The 21,114-nt window shown below is 38.5% G+C and overlaps 1 protein-coding gene across 1 annotated transcript in view; it reads left to right on the top strand.

Annotated features, from left to right (window-relative positions):
- GMCL1 (germ cell-less, spermatogenesis associated 1) overlaps positions 1 to 20,659 on the top strand; it is a 52,742-nt gene extending 32,083 nt beyond the window's left edge. Inside the window, exons 10-14 of the mRNA XM_011945252.1 lie at positions 416 to 485; positions 4,355 to 4,430; positions 9,293 to 9,438; positions 11,761 to 11,848; positions 19,186 to 20,659. Of these exons, the coding sequence (XP_011800642.1) occupies positions 416 to 485; positions 4,355 to 4,430; positions 9,293 to 9,438; positions 11,761 to 11,848; positions 19,186 to 19,281 (476 nt within the window). The 3' untranslated portion in view covers positions 19,282 to 20,659. The remainder of the gene's footprint in view (positions 1 to 415; positions 486 to 4,354; positions 4,431 to 9,292; positions 9,439 to 11,760; positions 11,849 to 19,185) is intronic.
- The last annotated feature ends 455 nt before the right edge of the window (positions 20,660 to 21,114 follow it).

Here is a 21,114-nt window from a genome sequence, read left to right as displayed (position 1 = left end):
AGAATCTTGCTGTGTCATCCAGGCTGGAGTGACCATGCAGTAGCATAATCTCGGCTCACTGTGACCTCCACCTCCCGGTTTCAAGCAATTCTCCTGCCTCAGCCTCCTGAGTAGTTGGGATTACATGCGCCCACCACCACACCCAGCTAATTTTTGTATTTTTAGTAGAGATGGGGTTTTGCCATGTTAGTCAGGCTGGTCTCGAACTTCTGACCTCAAATGATCCACCTGTCGTGGCCTCCCAAAGTGCTGGGATTACAGGCATGAGCCACCATGCCTGGCCTAAGCTACCTAATTTTTAAATTGCTATTTTAAACTTGTATGTAGAAATGGTAACAATTTTATCAACTATGAATGTTTAAATCCTTTATGTTCTTCAGTCATTATTTATTATTAATTTATTCTTACATTTCAGAATGGCTCTCTTCTGTGTATAAACAGCAGTGGTTTGCTATGCTGCGGGCAGAACAAGACAGTGAGGTGGGGTGAGTATATTATAATGTATTTTTCATTAAAAAAAATTTGCTATGGATTTTTTAATGCATTAATTATGTTGCAAAATCATTAACAGTATTGAAAACTCAAGCTGTTGAAGTAAAGATCATATCACTTTTTATTATATTTTTGCAACATTATCAGTCTTATAAATGTCTTTCTGGTCAATTAGTATAATGCAATTATTGAAATGTCATTTGTTTTGTTAGTAAAATCAAACATAATCCATGTATACCTTGTTTCACTTAGTATCATATGATTTTCTTTCGACATACTGAACTATTATTTGAGGTAATGCCTTCATAAAGCACAATTATTATATTTATGTCTAGGTAAATCTGTTTTTTCTTATTTATGGTAGTATTGTCAAATTCTAATTAATGTAATAAATAGGTTTTTTGATGATCTTTAAGTCTAAAATGAATTTAAAAACCATGCAGGCCAGGCACAGTGGCTCACGCCTGTAATCCCAACACTTTGGGAGGCTGAGGTGGGAGGATCACTTGGGGTCAAGAGTTTGAGACCAGCCTGGCCAACATAATGAAACCCTGTCTCTACCAAACCCTGGAAGTGGAGTTGGCAGTGAGCCAAGATTGCTCTACTGCACTTCCAAGCCTGGGGGATAGAGTGAGACTCTGTCTCAAAAATAAAATAAAATAAAATAAAATAAACAAAACCAAAAAAAAAACACCATCTGGTTACGGATACCTTCCCCCAAAACATATGACTTCCCCCACAAAACATTAATACTCTTTCTTCATCTTAAAGTAAAGAGGTATAGTGTTTTGTAGTTCACGGAACTTTTATATTTGTGATTTGATCCTTCTGCTAGCTTCTTAATATATAGGTATTATGAAGAGACTGAGTATACAGAAAGACCTTTGAAGTTTAATTTTTTGCCCCTGATCTCTTTGAACTCATTTTTATATACCAAAGAATTTTTTTAAGTAATGACCTAATTATAAATTTTCATCCAAACAGTAAGTGTATGAAAGTATTACATAAATTCATGATGCTTATGAGATTTTTATTATCCAGGATCCTAGTTTCCACTTTGATTATAATTATATATTTTTTCAAATATATTCCCAGTAATTTATCCAACATAAATAATAGTAAGATTGTTGAGGCTGGGTGCGGTGGCTCATGCCTGTAATCCCAGCACTTCGGGGGGCCAAGGTGGGTGGATCACCTGAGGTCGGGAGTTTGAGACCAGCCTGACCAACATGGAGAAACCCCGTCTCTACTAAAAATACAAAATTAACCGGGTGTGGTGGCACATGCCTGTAATCCCAGCTACTCAAGAGGCTGAGGCAGGAGAATCGCTTGAACCTGGGAGGTGGAGGTTGCGGTGAGCCAAGATTGTGCCGTTGCACTCCAGCCTGGGCAACAAAAGCGAAACTCTGTCCCAAAAATAAATGAGAAAAAAAAGGTTGTTGAAATACAAATAATAAATTGAAACCAAAAAATGAGCTATTTAATGAAATTGAGAACTGAAGCATTTTGTAGTATATGAAGTAACAATGAACTGTTTAATGGAATTGAGAACTGAAGCATTTTTGTAGTGTATGAAGTAGCTTATAAATCATCCTATATCTTCTGTATATTCAATTTTTAAATTTTGGATGTTCTTTACTTTTCAAGATTTTCCTCACCCATTTCCTTATTGAGGGTAATATAGAGTTTCATCTAAGATACTGCACTAGAATAAGTGTTTAGTTTTTTGCCCAAGAGGTATAGTCATTCTAGGGGGATTGGTTTCAGGACCCCTGCATATACCAAAATCCACACATACTCTAGTCCCACAGTTATTTGGTCCTGCAAAACCCACATATACAAAAAGTTGGCTCTCCATATACAAGTGGGATTTCACATCCCACAAATACTGCATTTTTTTTTTTTCTTTTTTTTTTGAGACGGAGTCTCTGTCGCCCAGGCTAGAGTGCAGTGGCACAATCACAGCTCACTGCAAGCTCCGCCTGCCGGGTTCACACCATTCTCCTGCCTCAGCCTCTCCAGCCACTGGGACTACAAGCGCCCGCCACTACGCCTGGCTAATTTTTTTGTATTTTTAGTAGAGACCGGGTTTCACCGTGTTAGACTGGATGGTCTCGATCTTCTGACCTCGTGATCCGCCCTCCTCGGCTTCCCAAAGTGCTGGGATTACAGGCATGAGCCACCGCACCTGGCCAAATATTGCATTTTTGGTCTGATTTTGGTTGAGAAAAATCTGTGTATAAATGAACCCAAGCAGTTCAAACTTGTTGTTCAAGGGTCAACTGTGTATGATTCTATTCCCGCTTAGGAAATGTTCTGTTCAGCAGATAAACCAAGCATCTGCTCACTGCTACAGGACTGCTAAAGTGAGGAAGACACTATATTCCCTGGATGCTAGGTTATAATCTGATGTCAAGTCTCCCTCTGGGGTTCTCCTCATAAAACTCTCGTTTACGTTGCCAAGAAAGTTATCTTTCTAAAACAAATAAAACTGTGTCACTCCTCTACTTAAATATGTCCAGGGATATTTGATGATAGTTAAGGGATTATAGTATTGGTATTCAAAATTATTGAAGCTAGATGGTAAGAAAATTTGGCTCATTACACTGTTTTCTCTGCTTTCATATGTTTGCAGTTTTTCATAATAAAAAATTTTAAAGTTACAGAATAAATGCTTGGGAACTAAGTTACCTACAAGAGCAGTTGACACTTATTAGCATGACCTGTGGGAACTGTCAGCATTCTATCCCAGATGCATTTAGCTTCATCTCCTTTCATGGTCATCTGCACTAAATGTGCACTAAATTCTTATGTTCATATGCTGCAGCTGCATTAAATTCCTTTACATTTGGTTTTCTGTTATGCTCCAGTTCCTTTTTATCCACTATTTCTTCTGCCTGGAATACTCTTAGCCCTCCTTAGAATTCACCCCTCACCTCTACCTCACCCAACAAGCTTCCACTCAGGCACAGATAATATTTACTCTCTAATGATCCCCCTCTAACCATGGGCAATAAATCTGTACCTTCTTCATGCTCTTAACATCACAAACCACAAGTTATTAATGTTATTATAATTAATTATATTATAATTATTACTTATATCTAATTCCCTACTAAACTGAGCTCTTGGATATCAAGGACATGTTTTATTAGTCTTATTTACACTTATTTATTTATTATATTTGTTTCATTATTTTATTATCTATTATATATGCTATTATTGCACCCAATTTCTAGGCACTTCATGTTGTGAATGAGTATATGAATGAATGTATTGTATTGCTATCATTTGGAATTATGAAGCTAATGATAATACCATATTTATTACAACTTGAGATAACAGTGTTTCTCTTAATTTATTAAGGTTTTTAAACTGGGGAACCAAGTAAAGACTTAACTGATAAAATTCTACATTTTCTATTAAATATTGATTTTGCATACTTACACTACATGAAAAATGGTTTACATGTGAAACAAGTAATGTTAAGTGGTAGGTGATATCAAGTCATATCTTATTTACAGAAATAATAGATTTTAATTTATTTTACTTAGTAGATTTTTGCTTTTTTTTTGGCAAATAGAATTTTTCAGTTTTTCTTTTCCTCTTCTCTGGTTTGACTGAGCCCTAATAAAAGTGGTCCAGAAGTCAGGGCTATAAGTGAAACATAGAAGATATTAAATCTTTTGTATCTAGCAAAGGTAATGGACTAAATTTAATCAACACATTGTTATTTTTATCTGTACCACAAAAATTTATTTTTAAATCTGGTAGCAAGATTTTCTGTCCTTAACTCATAGTTCTTTTTTAATTATTAGTTGCATATTTTCTATGAGAGTTCATGTTTTATGTATATTTTTAGGCCTCAAGAAATCAATAAAGAAGAACTAGAGGGAAATAGCATGAGGTGTGGTAGAAAGCTTGCCAAAGATGGTGAAGTAAGTATGGGTTGTGACTGTTAATATTCTCATACAAATTGTATTATCAGCATATCCTGCACCTGTAAGTAATAATCATGACACTTGGCATACCTCAGAAGAGCTTATATACTTTCTGTAGCATGATCTTCTGGGAAAGGCGTTACAGCCACCACACTCAGTAGTGATTGATTACTTGGCCTTGTATGAGAATGCCGAACTTAAATTTTGAGTTCAGATAAGAGATACAAGAAGAGGGTCCCTTAGCAATCCGAAATTAAGATAAAGAAGAAATTGTGAGGGATCTGTTACATAGTCTTAAAAGTGATTCTGTGTTATAGTTATCCTAAATCAAGGACATTCAGATCCATTGATTGTTACCCACATTAGGAATTACCTTTTCTCGGCCAGGCACAGTGGCTCACACCTATAATCCCAGCACTTTGGAAGGCTGAGGTGGGCAGATCGCTTGAGGCCAGGAGTTCAAGACCAGCCTCGCCAACATGGTGAAACCTTGTCTCTACTGAAAATACAAAAGTTAGCCAGGCATGATGGTGCGTGTCTGTAAACCCAGCTACCAGGGAGGGTGAGGCACAAGAATCACCTGAACTTGGGAGGTGGAGGTTACAGTGAGCCAAGATCATGCCACTGCACTCCAGCCTGGCTGGAGAAACCCCATCTCAAAAAGATATTTTTTCATTATCACCCAATATAAATGTATATAAGTGAAAGAACAGTATTTAAAAACAATACTTACCCTTGTGCATCCAGAGATTATTTTTTCTATTTAATACTTTTATTATTTTTTTTTATTTAGAGACAGGCTGTCCCTCTGTCACCCAATCGGGAGTGCAGTGGCGTGACCACAGCTCACTGCAGCCTTTACCTCCCAGGCTCAAGCACTCCTCCCATCCCAGCATCCCAAATAGCTGGAATTACAAGCATGAACCACCATGCCCAGCTATCTATTTAATATTTTTTTTAAAAAAAAACTGACTGTGGCTGGGCGCGGTGGCTCACGCCTATAATCCCAGCACTTTGGGAGGCCAAGGCAGGCAGATCACACGGTCAAGAGATTGAGACCATCCTGGCCAACATGGTGAAACCCCATCTCTACTAAAAACACAAAAATTAGCTGGGCGTGGTGGTGCACACCTGTAGTCCCAGCTACTCGGGAGGCTGAGGCAGGAGAATCGCCTGAACCCGGAAGGCAGAGGTTGCAGTGAGTTGAGATCACACCATTGCACTCCAGCCTGGTGACAGAGCGAGACTCCATCTCAAAAAAAAAAAAAGCTGATTGTATCCTATTCAATTGATTTTACAATCTACTAATGGGACATGAACTACATTTTTAAATATTCTCCCCCCTAACTAATCATAATTTTTATTTTTCAAAAAAATCAGCCTTATATAGATACCCATTTGGTTATTGCTGTCCCAAACTTTTCCTCATTTTTACTTTATTTATTTTTAATTTTTAAAAGTTGATTGTTTTTTGTTTGCATTGGTTGACTGATTGGCAGTGTCTCAGTGTGTCGCCCAGGCTGGAGTGCAGTGGCACAATCATTGCTCACTGCAGCCTCAGTGCTCTGAACTGAAAGCAATCCTCCTACCTCAGTCTGTGGAGTAGCTGAGACTGCAGACACATGCCACCACACCCAGCTAATTTTATTTGTTATTATTTGTAGAGATGGGGGTCTCCCTATGCTGCCCAGGCTGGTCTCAAATTCCTGGGCTCAAGAGATTCTCCTGCCTTAGCCTCCCAAAGTACTGGGATTACAGGCATGAGCCACCATACCCAGCCTATGTTTGCCTTTATATTATGATAGATGTTCAGAGTATAAAAGAATAGTTTTCTTTAGTTCACATTTTTCCTTGTTGCTGCTTCCAGATCTTGTTGTTACTTTGAAGCAAATGCTTCTACTATACCACCTACTACCCTTATTGTGGCCATAATTCACTGAGCTCACTGCCTTTCTTTTCTTTCTGTTTTTTTTTTTTTGAGACAGAGTCTCACTCTGTTGCCCAGGCTGGAGTGCAGTGGCACAATCATGACTCACTGAAGCCTTGACTTTCTGGACTCAAGTGATCCTCCCACCTGAGCCTCCCAAGTAGCTGGGACTACAAGCATGTACCACCATGCCTGGCTAATATTTTAAAATTTTTTGTAAAGACAAGGTCTCACTAGTTGCCCAGGCTGGTCTCAAACTCCTGGGCTCAAGGGGTCCTCCTACCTTGGCCTCCCAAGTTGTTGAGATTACAGGCGTGAGCCACCAGGTCCAGCCCTCATTACCTTTCTTTATCACTATTCTTATTATCAGTCTTGATTATTTCAGTGTCTCTATTCCTTGACCTTCCTTCCCTCATGCTCTTGTGCTCCGCCCTACCTCAGGCATCCATTCCCATGAGCATACCCTTGCCTTATTAATTACTACACCACCTTCAAAATCTCCATTTCAGGCATCCCGTTTTCAGACCCCACCTCGTCTTTCTAGCTCATTCTAGCACCTGGACTCCAACAATTTTTTAACCCCATTTGGCTATATAATACATTATTTTTGCAGCCTTTCCCTATCACCTTTCTGACCACATTTCTACTTCTTTCTTTGCCTGACTTATATTTTATGTTCCATCTTAAAATTGGTCGCTTGCTTATACTCTTTTAACTTTTCTTTTTCCTCTTTGATATGTTAAACTCACCTGGCTAAACCCCAACTCTTGTTAAGGGTTGCACTCCATGCTTGCATCCAAACAGATGAATGTGATTAAAGACAAACACCATACCTCATTAGGTTCCACTTGAATGTGGTAACCATGAATTTCAAGTAGGTTAGTGCTGCATCCTGATCTGTCTGCATTTCCCTAGTGAACTGATACTCCCATTAGCTGAGGTAACTCATACCTTCTCTCCTCAAAAGGGCAATACTCTCACCCTTACTCTTATCTGATGGCCTTGCTGCCTACTGCAATGAAAAGAGAATGTGTGCATCCTCTTACCAGTAGTTCTGCCAGTCTACCTGCATCTGTAGCTATGCGCTATGCTTTTCCTCTTACTAGAAAAATGAACTGCCTGCTTCTTAGTCCATTCCCTCTCTTTGTACTGGACTCTATCCATGCTCACCTATTCAGAACCTTTGCTCCAGCCAGGCACAGTGATATGCACCTGCAGTTCCAGCTATTTGGGAGGCTTAGGTGGAAAAATTGGTTGAACCCAGGAGTTAGAGTTCAGCCTGAGCAATATAGAGAGACCTTGTCTCTAAAAAAAAAAAAAGCTTTGCCCTTACAGTTATCACCTCACCTCTACTAGGGCAGAAACTGTATGTTATTTACTGCTATGATTCCATTGCTTAGAGGAGTGCCTGGCATATAATATGTGCTCAATAAATATCAGTTAATACTGAATTGCAATCCAGGGTGTCAGCCAAACACTTGAAGCCCTAACTACTTCTCTCTATCACACCACCTTATCTGATACTCTCACATTAACTATTAGCTGATAGAATAAACAAACTCGTGAACCCCATGATGATATTTATATAACCCAGTTATGTGTCACTTAAGGTATTTTAGAGTATTTTTAAAGCAAGGAGATTTTAATGGGTTCTTAACTACCCCATCTAGATTCTTAGTGCTCTAAGCTATATAGTCACTTAGAGTTGCAGCGAAAAGCCTTATTATTGCTTCACACAGTGACTCACGCCTGTAATCCCAGCACTTTGGGAGGCTGAGGCGGGCGGATCACAAGGTTAGGAGTTCAAGACCAACCTGGCCAACATAGTGAAACCCTGTCTCTACTAAAAATACAAAAAAAAAAAAAAAAAAGGCCAGACGCAGTGGCTCTTGCCTGTAGTCCCAGCACTTTGGGAGGCTGAGGCGGGCAGGTCACCTGAGGTCGGGAGTTCGAGACCAGCCTGACCAACATGGAGAAACCCTGTCTCTATTAAAAATACAAAACTAGCTGGGCGTGGTGTTGCATGCCTGTAATCCCAGCTACTCGGGAGGCTGAGGCAGGAGAATCACTTGAACCCGGGAGGCGGAGGTTGTGGTGAGCCGAAATCATGCCATTGCACTCCAGCCTGGGCAACTAGAGTAAAACTGTGTCTCAAAAAACAACAACTTAGGGGCCGGGCGCGGTAGCTCACGCCTATAATCCCAGCACTTTGGGAGGCCGAGACGGGCGGATCACGAGGTCAGGAGATGGAGACCATCCTGGCCAACATGGTGAAACCCTGTCTCTACTAAAAATACAAAATATTAGCCGGGCGTGGTGGCAGGCACCTGTAGTCCCAGCTACTTGGGAGGCTGAGGCAGGAAAATGGCATGAACCCGGGAGGCAGACCTTGCAGTGAGCTGAGATCCGACCACTGCGCTCCAGCCTGGGCGACAGAGCCAGACTCCGTCTCAAAAAAAAAAAAACAACAACAACTACAACAACAACAAAAATTAGCCGGGCGTGGTGGCAGGCACCTGTAGTCCCAGCTACTTGGGAGCCTGAGGCAGGAGAATCACTTGAACCTGGGAGGTAGAGGTTGCAGTGAACCGAGATAATGCTACTGCACTCCAGCCTGAGTGACAGAGTGAGACTCCGCCTCAAAAAAAAAAAGCGTTATTATTTATGGTAGAATTGCAGTATGAAGAGATAAAGAAACTGATCATGAAGAGGAAAGTAGCTTAGAGAATTATGATCATAAGGGCAGCTTTTCTGGCGTAGATATATATATAGTTTGGGGTGATAAGCCTGAAGAAAAAGTCACTGACAAAAAGTCAGCCACTCATGAGGGAAATACTTGTAATGAGTTAGAGACAAAAGACATTTTGAATTTTTTATTTTTGACTTGCTAATATGATAAATTGAAGTAAGTCTTCTCTCTTGTATTTTTTAGTACTGCTGGCGTTGGACGGGTTTTAACTTCGGCTTTGACCTACTTGTAACTTACACCAATCGATACATCATTTTCAAACGCAATACACTGAATCAGCCATGTAGCGGATCTGTCAGTTTACAGCCTCGAAGGAGCATAGCATTTAGGTAGGATGAGATTCCCCACCCCACTCCTCCTCACTCCAGAGGAAATGTAAGAAATAAAACCTTGATAATTTACACCAACATTAGTAGAACTTTGGTAAGCTACAGTATATGTGAAAGTGGTAGGAAATGATGAGGCTCCATTCGTGTGAAATGTATTGTCAGTAATCAGAATCATAAGATCTAGTATGTCAGGGAGAATGAATAGACTGGAATATATACCAATAGGGAATATCAGCCTTGAAGTTATCGCCTTGTTGCTATTCCTAGCAAATAAAAGGTCCAGACTGTTGAAATATGTAGCAAGGTATGTTTCCAGGAAAACATGTATTATCCTTAACTTTTTTTTTTTTTTTTTAAATTATACTTTAAGTTCTAGGGTACATGTGCATAGCGTGCAGGTTTGTTACATATGTATGCTTGTGCCATGTTGGTGTGCTGCACCCGTCAACTCGTCAGCACCCATCAATTCATCATTTATATCAGGTATAACTCCCAATGCAATCCCTCCTTTGTCCAGTAGTTGCTAGCAATCTTTTTCTGAGAGGATACCAGAAGCTGACAAATTGGACAATAGCTTAATGAACATATGATTTAAAAGTCATATGTTTATACTTACCTTACATCAATACAGAAATTAACTCAAAATGGATCAAAGATCTAAGCATAAGAGCTAAAACTATTAAATTCTTGGAAGAAAACATAGGGGGAAAGCTTCCTAATGATTGATTTGGCAGTGATTTCTTCCATAATACACCCAAGCACAGGCAACAAAAGAAGCAATAGATAAAATTGGACTTCACCAAAATCACAAACCTGTGTATCAGAGGACAGTGAAAAGGCAACCCATGGAATGAGAGAAGATATTTGTAACCATACATTTGACAAGACATGAATACCCAGAATATACAGAAAATTCCTACAACTCTATAATTTAAAAAGAAAACTCAACTCAAAAATGGTCCAAAGACTTGCATAAACATTTCTGCAAAGAAGATATACAGATGGCTAAAAAACACATGAAAAGATGCTCAATATTACTAATTAGAGAAATACAAACCAAAACCACAATGAGCTATCACTTCACACCTATTGGGATGGCTATTAATAAAAACAGAATAGAAAAAAAAACAACAGAAGTAACAGGTGTTGGTAAGGATGTGGAGTATTTAGAATCCTTGTGCACTGCTCGTGGCCACGTAAAATGGCACAGACACTATGGAACATGGTATGTCGCTTCCTCAAAAAAATTAAACGGAATTACCATACAATCCAGCAATTTCTCTTCTGAGTATAGACCCAGAAAAACTGAAAATAGGGACTTAGGCCGGGCGCGGTGGCTCACGCCTATAATCCTAGCACTTTGGGAGGCTGAGGCGGGCAGATCACGAGGTCAGGAGATCGAGACCATCCTGGTTAACACGGTGAAACCCCGTCTCTACTAAAAATACAAAAAACTTAGCCGGGCGTGGTGACGGGCACCTGTAGTCCCAGCTACTTGGGGGGCTGAGGCAGGAGAATGGCGTAAACCCGGGAGGCAGAGCTTGCAGTGAGCCGAGATTGCACCACTGCCCTCTAGCCTGGGCAACAGAGCAAGACTCTGTCTCAAAAAATAAAAAGAAAATAGGAACTTAAACAGATATTTTTGTATACCTACGTTCATAACAGCATTATTCACAATAGCCAAAAGGTGGAAGCAACCCACATGTTCACTGACAGATGCTAGAGAAACAAAATACGGTATATACATAAAAGAGAACATTATTTAGCCTTGAAAAGGAAGGAAATTCTGATACGTGCTAAACATGGATGAACCTGGAGGACATGCCAAGTGAAATAAGCCTCTCACAAAAGCACAAATATTATAAGATTCCACTCATATGAAGTACCTAGAGTAGACAAATTCATAGGTACAGAGGGTACACTGGTGGTTGCCAGGGCCTGAGGGAAGGGAAAGTGGGGAGTTAGTGTTTAATGGATAAGGAGCTTCAGCGAGGGAAAATTAAAATGTTCTAGAGATGAGTAAAGAACAATGTGGAAATATATTTAATGCCACAGAACTATATATTTTAAAATGGTTAAAATGATAAATGTTATGTATATTTTACCACAGTAAAAACATTTATAAATTATTTCTCTTGGCCAGATATGTGTAATAGCACAGGCTTGTCACTGAATGCAGTCGGATTACAGTTTGAAAAGAATTCCTGAAAGTCTTTTATCAAATAAAAAACAGAGGAAAAAGCAAATATGAAAGTGAGGAAGGGCTTATTTAATCTGTGGTTTAAAAATCCTGTGTTTATTTATTTTTTTTTTAAATCCTAGATTACGTTTGGCTTCTTTTGATAGTAGTGGAAAACTAATATGTAATAGAACAACTGGCTATCAAATACTTACACTTGAAAAGGATCAGGTATGTTCGATTATCTTCTGGTATGTCATTATAATATTTGTCTTTTGAATCCTCTTTTGAAAATTATTAAGTAGAATTAACATTAAAGTGATGGCATTTTGACCTAAAAGTTGGTTTGAAAGCCTTTTGAAGGTAAAGATGAAAGTACCACGTTCACTTATGCATAACTGACCCCATCCCAACGGAAGCATAATTGGGAGAAAAAAAGAAAACACTATTATGAGGGGCAGGGAAACACTGATTATAAGGCAATAATTGTTTATCCTGAATATCATCAGCAGCACTAAAATTCATTCCTAAAATTTTAGGAACTTAAGTGCTTTATCCATTGTGTACATAGTGCATTTATTTATACATTCACAGCAGGCATCTTGAAGACAATCCTGTATGTCTCCGAAGCTCCTGAATATCGTAAGAGCATTATTCTCTAGCCCATTAGGTTTGTAAGATGGCAAACTCTGTATTGTTCCCCCGATTATCTCCAAAGCCATTTATTTATTCGTACATCACACACTTAGAGAAGTTTCAAAGTGTCATGATGAGAAAGTAGACCATTTTTAAAAGTAAAATTGAAAGCTGTTAAAATATTGAGGAAGTTTATTTCTATTAAAACTAATCATCATTCCAAAGGGCATAATATTAAAGGATTCAAAGCTTGTTATAGTTTACATAAATTATGAGAAGTTAGTAGTTTTCCTCAGACTGAAGAGACTATCGTAGAACATCCTTAGCATTGCAAGTAACCCTGGAAGTGATCATTGTAACCTCACATGCCATATGAGAACTTCTTTTAATAGCATTCTTACAGAGGGTCATCCACTCATTGTTGAAACTCTAGCCGACCCCCATCTTACATGAAAGGTAATAGGTAGGAATGTCCATTTCAAGGCAGATATATAATGAGAAAGTTCAAATCTGCCTCCATCAGAATTCTCTGTTGGTCCTTCTTGTACCCTCTGCAGCTGAATAGATAATGACTATCTTTATCTTCTACCTGAAACTTCATGAAAAATACCATCATGGCTCAATCCCAGCCAGAGACCTAAAAAAGCACCAGGCCAAGATAGTAGTTGTATTCCATATGTTCCTTCAGCAAACATTTGTGTCCCCACCATGTGCTTGGTTCTCAGCTAGGAGTAGAAGAAATAAAGACAGGCTTGTGTTATTAGAGACTAGTGTAAGTAGCGTGATAGAATGAGCTCAGAGTATGCAACCTTGAGGGAGAAGACTCTAACCTGTAACTGAGCAGTTGCCGGGGTTGGGGGTGGTTATTGGAGGAGGAGGAGAAAGAAAGACAGCTCAGGGAAAACATCGTCTCCTGGAAAAGTGTTCAAGTCAATGCATACCTGAACCAGGCCTCAAACAGTGAGTAAGATGGAAGCAAGGGAATACACGGGTCATTCAAGGAACTGAAAGATGGTTGGAAGAGTTCAGTATAACTAGAGCCAGGGCATAAGGGCTGTGGATGGAGTTTGGAAGATTTACTTTGGGAGTTGTGTAAGTGTTTCATATAGGTTATGGATGTTGTAGAAAGAACAGAAAATATAAGTCAGCTGAAATAACAATCATACATGTACCACTCAGATACATTGCTGAGTTTTTTCTTCACCTGTATCTTTTTTGCAGAATTAGATCACAGTAGATTAGCTATTTTGTAACCTGCTTTTTTTTAATGGTGAAATATATATATATATATTTACAATTCACCAGCTGGATTCAACTTAGATGATCCCAGTTTTTTGGCAACATCTAAAAGCAGCATGCTCAGGAGCCAGTTGAACTTGCGCTTTCTTCTTTCCATCGGCGCTGATCATGGTGTTGATCTTGGCCACCTCGGTGTCATAGAGCTCCTCCACAGCCTGTTTGATCTTATGCTTTTTGGCCTCGACATCCACAGTGAACACAAGTGTGTTGTTGTCTTCTGTCTCCTTCATGGCCAACTCAGTCGTTGGGGAGAACTTGTTGGCAGCATGGTGGTCAGGCCTGGGGGAGTGGCAAAGTGGGGTTACCTGGCCTGGGCCCAGTAGAAGAAAGGCTTAGTCCTCTTTCAGAGCCCAAGGCCAGGAGAGCCTAGATGCATCAGACAGTGAGGTAGTAATTGTAATCTACTTTTTTTTTTTCACTTTGTTGTACATAGCTTTTCTTGTCAATAAATATATATTCACAGCATCATTTTTATGAACTGCATAATATTAGTTTTGGCTATACAATAATTTAGATAATTCCTCTTTATTGGATAAAGTTGTTTCTCATTTTTTTCAATACTATAGGAAATATACATGTATCTTTGTCCGTTTTTATGATATTTTAAAAGCATAAATTCCAAGCAGAATTCTTGTTGCCTGGTATATACAATTTTCTAATGGACAAATTGCCCTCCAAAGGTACTGTCCAATTCATACTGCCCCCCCGCAGCAGTACAGGAGAGTATACCCAATATTGTGTCTTATCTTTCTTTTTCATCTCTATCCCAGTGTAGTAAATGTTAAAACAAATATTTGTTTTAACTTTCATTTCTTTTTGTTTATTTATTTGTTTTGAGACAGAGTCTTGCTCTGTTGCCCAGGCTGGAGTGCACTAATTTTTATATTTAGAGTAGAGACAGGGTTTCACCATGTTAGCCAGGCTGGTCTTGAACTTCTGGCCTCAAGTGATCCACCTGCCTTGGCCTCCCGAAGTGCTGGGATTACAGGTGTGAGCCACCACGCCTGGCCCTTAATTTTCAATGTTCATTTCTTTGGTTACTGTATGGTTGGGTTTTGTTATGCTTATTGAACATATCATCTCATGTAAACTGACAGCTTATGTTGTTTCTGTTAAATTTTTTATTAAAATGTTCATTTTTTTCTTGCTAATTTTTAACAGCTTTTATGTATTAAAAATGCTAACATTTGTGATAGTCTGTAGTTTTACTTTTTCTCTTTTTTTTTTTTTTGAGACAGATTGTCACTCTGTCACTCAGGCTGGAGTGCAGTGGTACAATCTTGGCTCACTGCAGCCTCCACCTCCTGGGCCTCACAAGTAGCTGAGACTACAGGCTCGCACCACCACGCCCAGCTAAATATTTTTGTATTTTTTTATAGAGACAAGGTTTTGCCACATTGCCCAGGCTGGTCTGGAATTCCTGGGCTCAAGCGATCCATCTGCTTCGGCTTCCCAAAATGCTGGGATTACAGGCATGAGCCACCATGCCCAGACAGTCTTTACATTTTTGTCATTTGTCTTTTCAACCTTCAAAACAATCTATCTTTTTCTTTTATGATTTCTTTTTTTGGTGTGATCCTTAGGCCCCCATCTTATTAGGATTATATAAATAGTCATCTACATATTTTTCTGTTCTTTTTATGGCTTAATTTTTTACTTTGGAGTACTTGACGATGTATCTGAAATGTACTGGATGTATCAATGTGTTTGAAATGCCTTATTGTACATGAAATACTTATAAACTTGCTTTCATTTCTGGACTTTCTGTTTTATTGATTTCTTTGTTATGAAGACAAGGCATTGTTTTAATTAGGCTAACTTTAAAATGCATTTTAATATTTAGTAATGCAAAACCACCTTCATTTTTCTTTTTTCAAAAATCTCTCAGTTCTTTTTGCATGATTATTCTCCTGTATGGGATGTAGAATCATTTTGCTAAGTTTCCTTTCAAAAATTCCTGTGGGGATTTTAATTTATATGATTAAATATGTAGAATAGTTTGTGGACAGTTGATGTCTTCCTTTCTGGAATATGGTATTTTCTACATTTATTTAGGTCTTCTCTTATGTCTTTCTCTAAAATTTGTAGTTTTTCCCATATTGCTCCTGTATTATTTCCTAGAAGTATAATGTTTAGTTTTTTTTTTTTTTTTTGAGACGGAGTCTTGTTCTGTCGCCAGGCTGGAGTGCAGTGGCGTGATCTCAGCTCACTGCAACTCCACCTCCTGGGTTCAAGTGATTCCCCTGCCTCAGCCTCCCAAGTAGCTGGGATTACAGGCACAGGCACATGCCACCACGCCCCGCTTTTTTGTATTTTAGTAGAGACGAGGTTTCACCATTTTGGCCAAGATGGTCTCGATCTCCTGACCTTGTGATCCGCTCTCCTTGGCCTCCCAAAGTGCTGGGATTACAGGCGTGAGCCACTGCGCCCAGCCAGTATTTTACATTTCAGCTGCTAATATGAAATGAATCATTTGTTCTAATAGTTTTTGATAATGTAAGAAAGGTAGTGATTTTTGTATATTTATTTTGTAACTGTCCGTCTTATAAGACCATGCTAAATGGATTTTCACTATAGAAAGTTCTTTCAGATGGCAATGTGTAGGAAGGATTCAAGATATGATAATGGCAATAAAACAATTTATTGATTATATAGCTATAATTCAGATTAAAAGTGATGAGAACCTTAAAGAATGTAGCAGTGAATATGAAAATGCTGATGGGTTCTGGAAATAAAGTGGTGCAATTGAGAATTTGATTCTTAATCGTGTGTGTGCATGAGGAAATGTCAGATGGTTCATGGTTTTCTGATTTGGGCAATTTGATTTATAGTAGTGGTTTTACCTGAGATTTGAATTATAGGAAGGAAAATGAACATGACGTAGTGTTGGTGATGGTGAAGAGATGATGAATTCCGTTTAGGGCACGTTTAATTTGAGAGCATCAAGGTGAAAATTTGATAGGCTGGTTAATAAATGGATTTGGAGTTTACAAGTAATGCCTGAACTAGAAATAATAGTTGGATGAGATAACATACAGGAAATGTGTAGAGAATATGACACGATAGAACCCTAGTGATCACTGGTATTTAAGAGATGGGCAAAAAAGGTAACCTGGTGAGACATTCAAAAGCTGGGATGGGGAATCAAAGCCAAATTGCAGGCTTGGCATGGTAGCATATGCTTGTAATCCCAGCACTTTGGGAGACCAAGGCAAGAGGATTGCTTGAGACCAGGAGTTCAAGACCAGCCCTGGCAACATAGCGAAACCCTGTCTATACAAAAAATTAAAAAATTGGCCAGGCATGGTGGCATGTGCCTGTAGTACCACCAACTCAGAAACTGAGGCAGGAGGATCATTTGAGCCTGGGAGGCTGAGGCTGCAATAAGCCATGATCATGCCACCGCACTCCAGCCTGGGTGACAGACTCAGGCCCTGTCTCCAGACAAAAACAGACAAACAAAAAACACTACCAATAACAACAAATACCCAGAAATTTATTTTTTTAAGCCAAATTGTAAGAGCGAAAGTGGAGGTGGCCCAGAAGGAAAGGAAGGGATAGATAGTAGCCAATAGTTGAGGGTTTGAATTTGAGTTACTTCATAACTAAGTAAAGATTATTCAATAGTGAGTTGTATTTGTAGATCTTGGAATTTAGACATATAAGATAGAATGTGGGGGAAGTAATAGAGGAATAGTATAGAATAAGTTGCAAAAACCTCAAAGAAGCAGGGATCTCTACATAGAGATGAATAACTAATTATCTGGAAGTAGAAGCGGGGACCTAGGAGGATGCTGCTGCTCTGCTGCTGCGATATGTGGGCTCCACAGCTTCCATCCATAGTGGAATAATGACAATAGAACTTTGCTGTAAAGGTACTTCAATGCAAATGCAGATGCAGATTGAACCTTTAGGTGAAGCAACACATTTGATGAAGCTAGGATCAACCTATCCTGTTTGGGAATGGAGAGTGGGGATTAATACAATTTAATATTCAAAAATTGGTGTGTCCATTCAGCCAAATGATATCCACATGGCTTCCTTCTTTCTCCAGAGTTGGCCCTTTGATCTGCCCTTCCCTGCCTCAATCTTAACTATATTCAAATACCAGAAGGCTAATCTCCTCAGAAGCTTTTAGTTATTAGGTACAGAATCTTAATTTTTATCATCAGATATACATATCATCAAAGCATTTGTCCACAACAAATTGGGTAAATGTGCCTTCATCCAGATTATTGATAAAAATTTTGACTAGGTCAGGATGTCTCAAGTATCTGAAGACCAACCATGCTTTGGCATCATTCCTCTCTGGTGACACTGTTAGCACAATCAGTCTAGGTGATGGCCTCCCCTGATTTTGTTCACTGATGTCTTTTTAAAATACCACTTTCCCTCATATATAGAGAGAGAGATTGTGTGTGTGTGTGTGTGTGTGTGTGAGAGAGAGAGACATTTGTACTCTCTACCTTCTTTATTCAAATTTATCTCCTTGTTCCCTCAGCACAGAAGCTGTGTCCAGTGAGTCTGCTTCAGTCACTCAAATATTCTAGTTTTAGTCCCTCTTCATGCAGGACTACATGCCTCAGTAAAAAATTAAAACTTTGGATTTAAACAGTGTTTAATAGTATCTTAGCCAAAATAAATAAAGTGTAACTAATGCATACTATGGCAGAGAGTGTATGCCAGGCATTTAAAATGTAGGAATTCTTATTTTAGTGTTTCCTCTTTTACTCTGAGGATTGATTCTGTTTAGCAAATGCTTCTCGTGAAGGATATATGAGGTTCCAAACAGAGATCTGTAGCATCAGGGATGTTATATTTGTGTAGTGTCAACTCCTGTCTCTGGGAGTTCTGAGCATTCTTGTGTGTGTTGATGTAACTGAACCTGAAATTGCTTTTCCATGATAATGCATTTTATGTTTCAGGAGACAAATTACATGTTTGTCGTAGGGACAGTGGGAAATCTTAAACAATAGTAGGAACCCTGCTTTTTGGTGATGATAATGACTCCCGACCCTCATCCCAGTGATTTGCTGTACCCGACGGCCATCAGAAATCAAAGCCAAGTAGCCAGGCACATTGGCACCTCCCTGTAATCCCAGCTACTCAGGAGGCTGAGGCAGGAGGATGAGGCAGGAAGATCTCTTGAGCCCAGGAGTTCAAGGCTAGCTTGGGCAATATAGAAAGACTCTATCTCATTTTTTTAAAATGATTATTTTTTAAAAGGAAATAAAATGTTTAAAACATTGAAGTCAAGTGAGAAGTTTATGTATTTGTAGACATTGTGTCTGTTCACAAAATATGTAAGTATTTGATAGAAATTACTGCAATAATGAAAATAACTACCATTATTGAGTACACAATAGATAGCTGGCCTTGTGAAACCCCCTGTGCATTGTCTCATGTAATCCTCCTGTAAGTCAGGTACTCTTATTGTCCCGATCTTACAGTGAGGAAGCTGCATTTGACAAGGTCACACAGCTAGTGGGTGGGAGTTTGGAGAGTGGAGTTGTGGATCTCAGACTCAGGACACTATCTCCTTTGGTTCACTCAGTTCAACAGTTTGGTTTTTTGTTTTTATTTTTAAGCTATTGCTATCTAATTGTCATTAAATCTACAAATCTGTCTTATAGGAACAAGTGGTGATGAACTTGGACAGCAGGCTTCTGATCTTCCCCTTATATATCTGCTGTAACTTCTTGTATATATCACCAGAAAAAAAGAATTGAAAATAATCGTCACCCAGAAAATACAGAAAACTGAAGATCTCATCAGTTGGAAACAGTGGCACTTTGAAAACTTTTTAGGCCAGTTTTAATTTAATGGCCCTACTGATATTCACATCTAAGGTGACTAACAATGACAAAGGCCTTACGAACTGTACAGACAATACAGAAGATTATTCTTATCCTCATTGTATTTCTATGCATATACGAAAAAACATTTTAAAGCCAAGAAAATATCTGTCAAACCATTTCTGTTAGAGCGATGTCAACTCATGCGTTTAATTTAGCATCAGTAGAAAATTGCTGTAGGTAAATCTCACATTTATCTGCAACAAAATATAGATTTAATTTTTAGCTTAAACTTTCTTTCTGCCTTATGTTAGTGGACCTCAGTTATCCATCTGTAAATTTCTTTTTATTTGGCTAAAATAATCTAAAAGAATAATTCGGATGGCCAATTAGAAATGCTCTTTTCAGTTGGTACATTTAAAGCTTTCCTTTAATATTTTCACCTGCTCATTATGATGCCTCCTTTTAGTTCAAGCTCTTTCCAGCTCATACTTGTGTTTAATCATTAAATATTTTCTTCCTGGTTTTGGAGACTAAACTGAGAAACTTTTTTTTTAAACTTAAGCATTGTCATTGCTATTTTTTTAAATTAGGCTTTCTTAGGATTTTAAGAACAATGAAAGTTAGCTTCACACCTTCAAGTGATCTTGAATGAGGGAAAAATCAGTTTGATTCCAAGGATATTTCTTGCCTTACATGATCTTTTCTTTGACAGTCTATACACCTTTGTTATTAGGTTTAGAATTATTTATGTACCAGATATTATAGTTTTAAACATTTTAATATTCTCTGATCTTTAGAATTATTTATGTTCAAATTTTAGTTGGGAACTTTGTTTCCTACTTAAGCTCAGGATTTTATACCCTCTGAATTGAGTGCCTTTGAGTTACACATGCTGATAGAAATTTCATAGTAAATGTAAATAAGGTCAGAGGATCTAATATAGAACCTGATGATGAAGCATTAATGTAAAAATGGAACTTATTTTTGTCAAAAATGAGATGTACACTTGTCGTGATTTATATATGTTGACCTTTTGTGTTTATTACTGTTTTGAGAATAGCCATGTTCATTTTCTTTCCAGTTAGAGTAAGTACTTCTGTGGTTAATGTATATTTTTATTATGGTTTTTAAAATGGGAATCATTTTTATGTATCTGTGCAAATAATAAATGCCCATTTGGAAAAAGAGTAAGTAAGCTCTTACATAAAAAGGACCAAAAAACTCCCCTTAACTGAAACCAAAATTTTTTTTCTTTCTAGTTAGGTTTTTATTCCAACTCCTTTTAACTTTTGGAATTTATTAATAATTTTTTTCTTTCTTAATGATATGCCCATAGGTTCATAAATTGCTTTTGTTCTTTTAAAATTCATCCATTTGGTTTAACTTAAAGGAACCTTTTAAATGCCTCACCCTTGCCCCTCAGAGCTGGAATTTAAATGTTTCTAATACAGTGATTTGGCTGTTATCAAGAGGTTACATTTCAGCTGGTCGTCAGCCGGGTGTGGTGGCTTACACCTGTAAGCCACTTTGGGAGGCCGAGGCAGGCAGATCATTTGAGGTCAGGAGTTTAAGACCAGCCATGACCAACATGGTGAAACCCCATCTCTATTAAATACACAAAATAAAAATTAGCCAGGCATGGTGGCACACGCCTGTAATCTCAGCTACTCAGGAGGCTGAAGCAGGAAAATCACTTGAACCCGGGAGGCAGAGGTTGCAGTGAGTGGAGATTGCACCATTGCACGCCAACCTGGGCAACAGAGT

Source organism: Colobus angolensis, unplaced genomic scaffold (genome assembly GCF_000951035.1).
Source record: "Colobus angolensis palliatus isolate OR3802 unplaced genomic scaffold, Cang.pa_1.0 Scaffold24, whole genome shotgun sequence".
Classification (NCBI taxonomy): domain Eukaryota; kingdom Metazoa; phylum Chordata; class Mammalia; order Primates; family Cercopithecidae; genus Colobus; species Colobus angolensis.
This window is presented reverse-complemented; position numbering and strand designations above follow the sequence as displayed.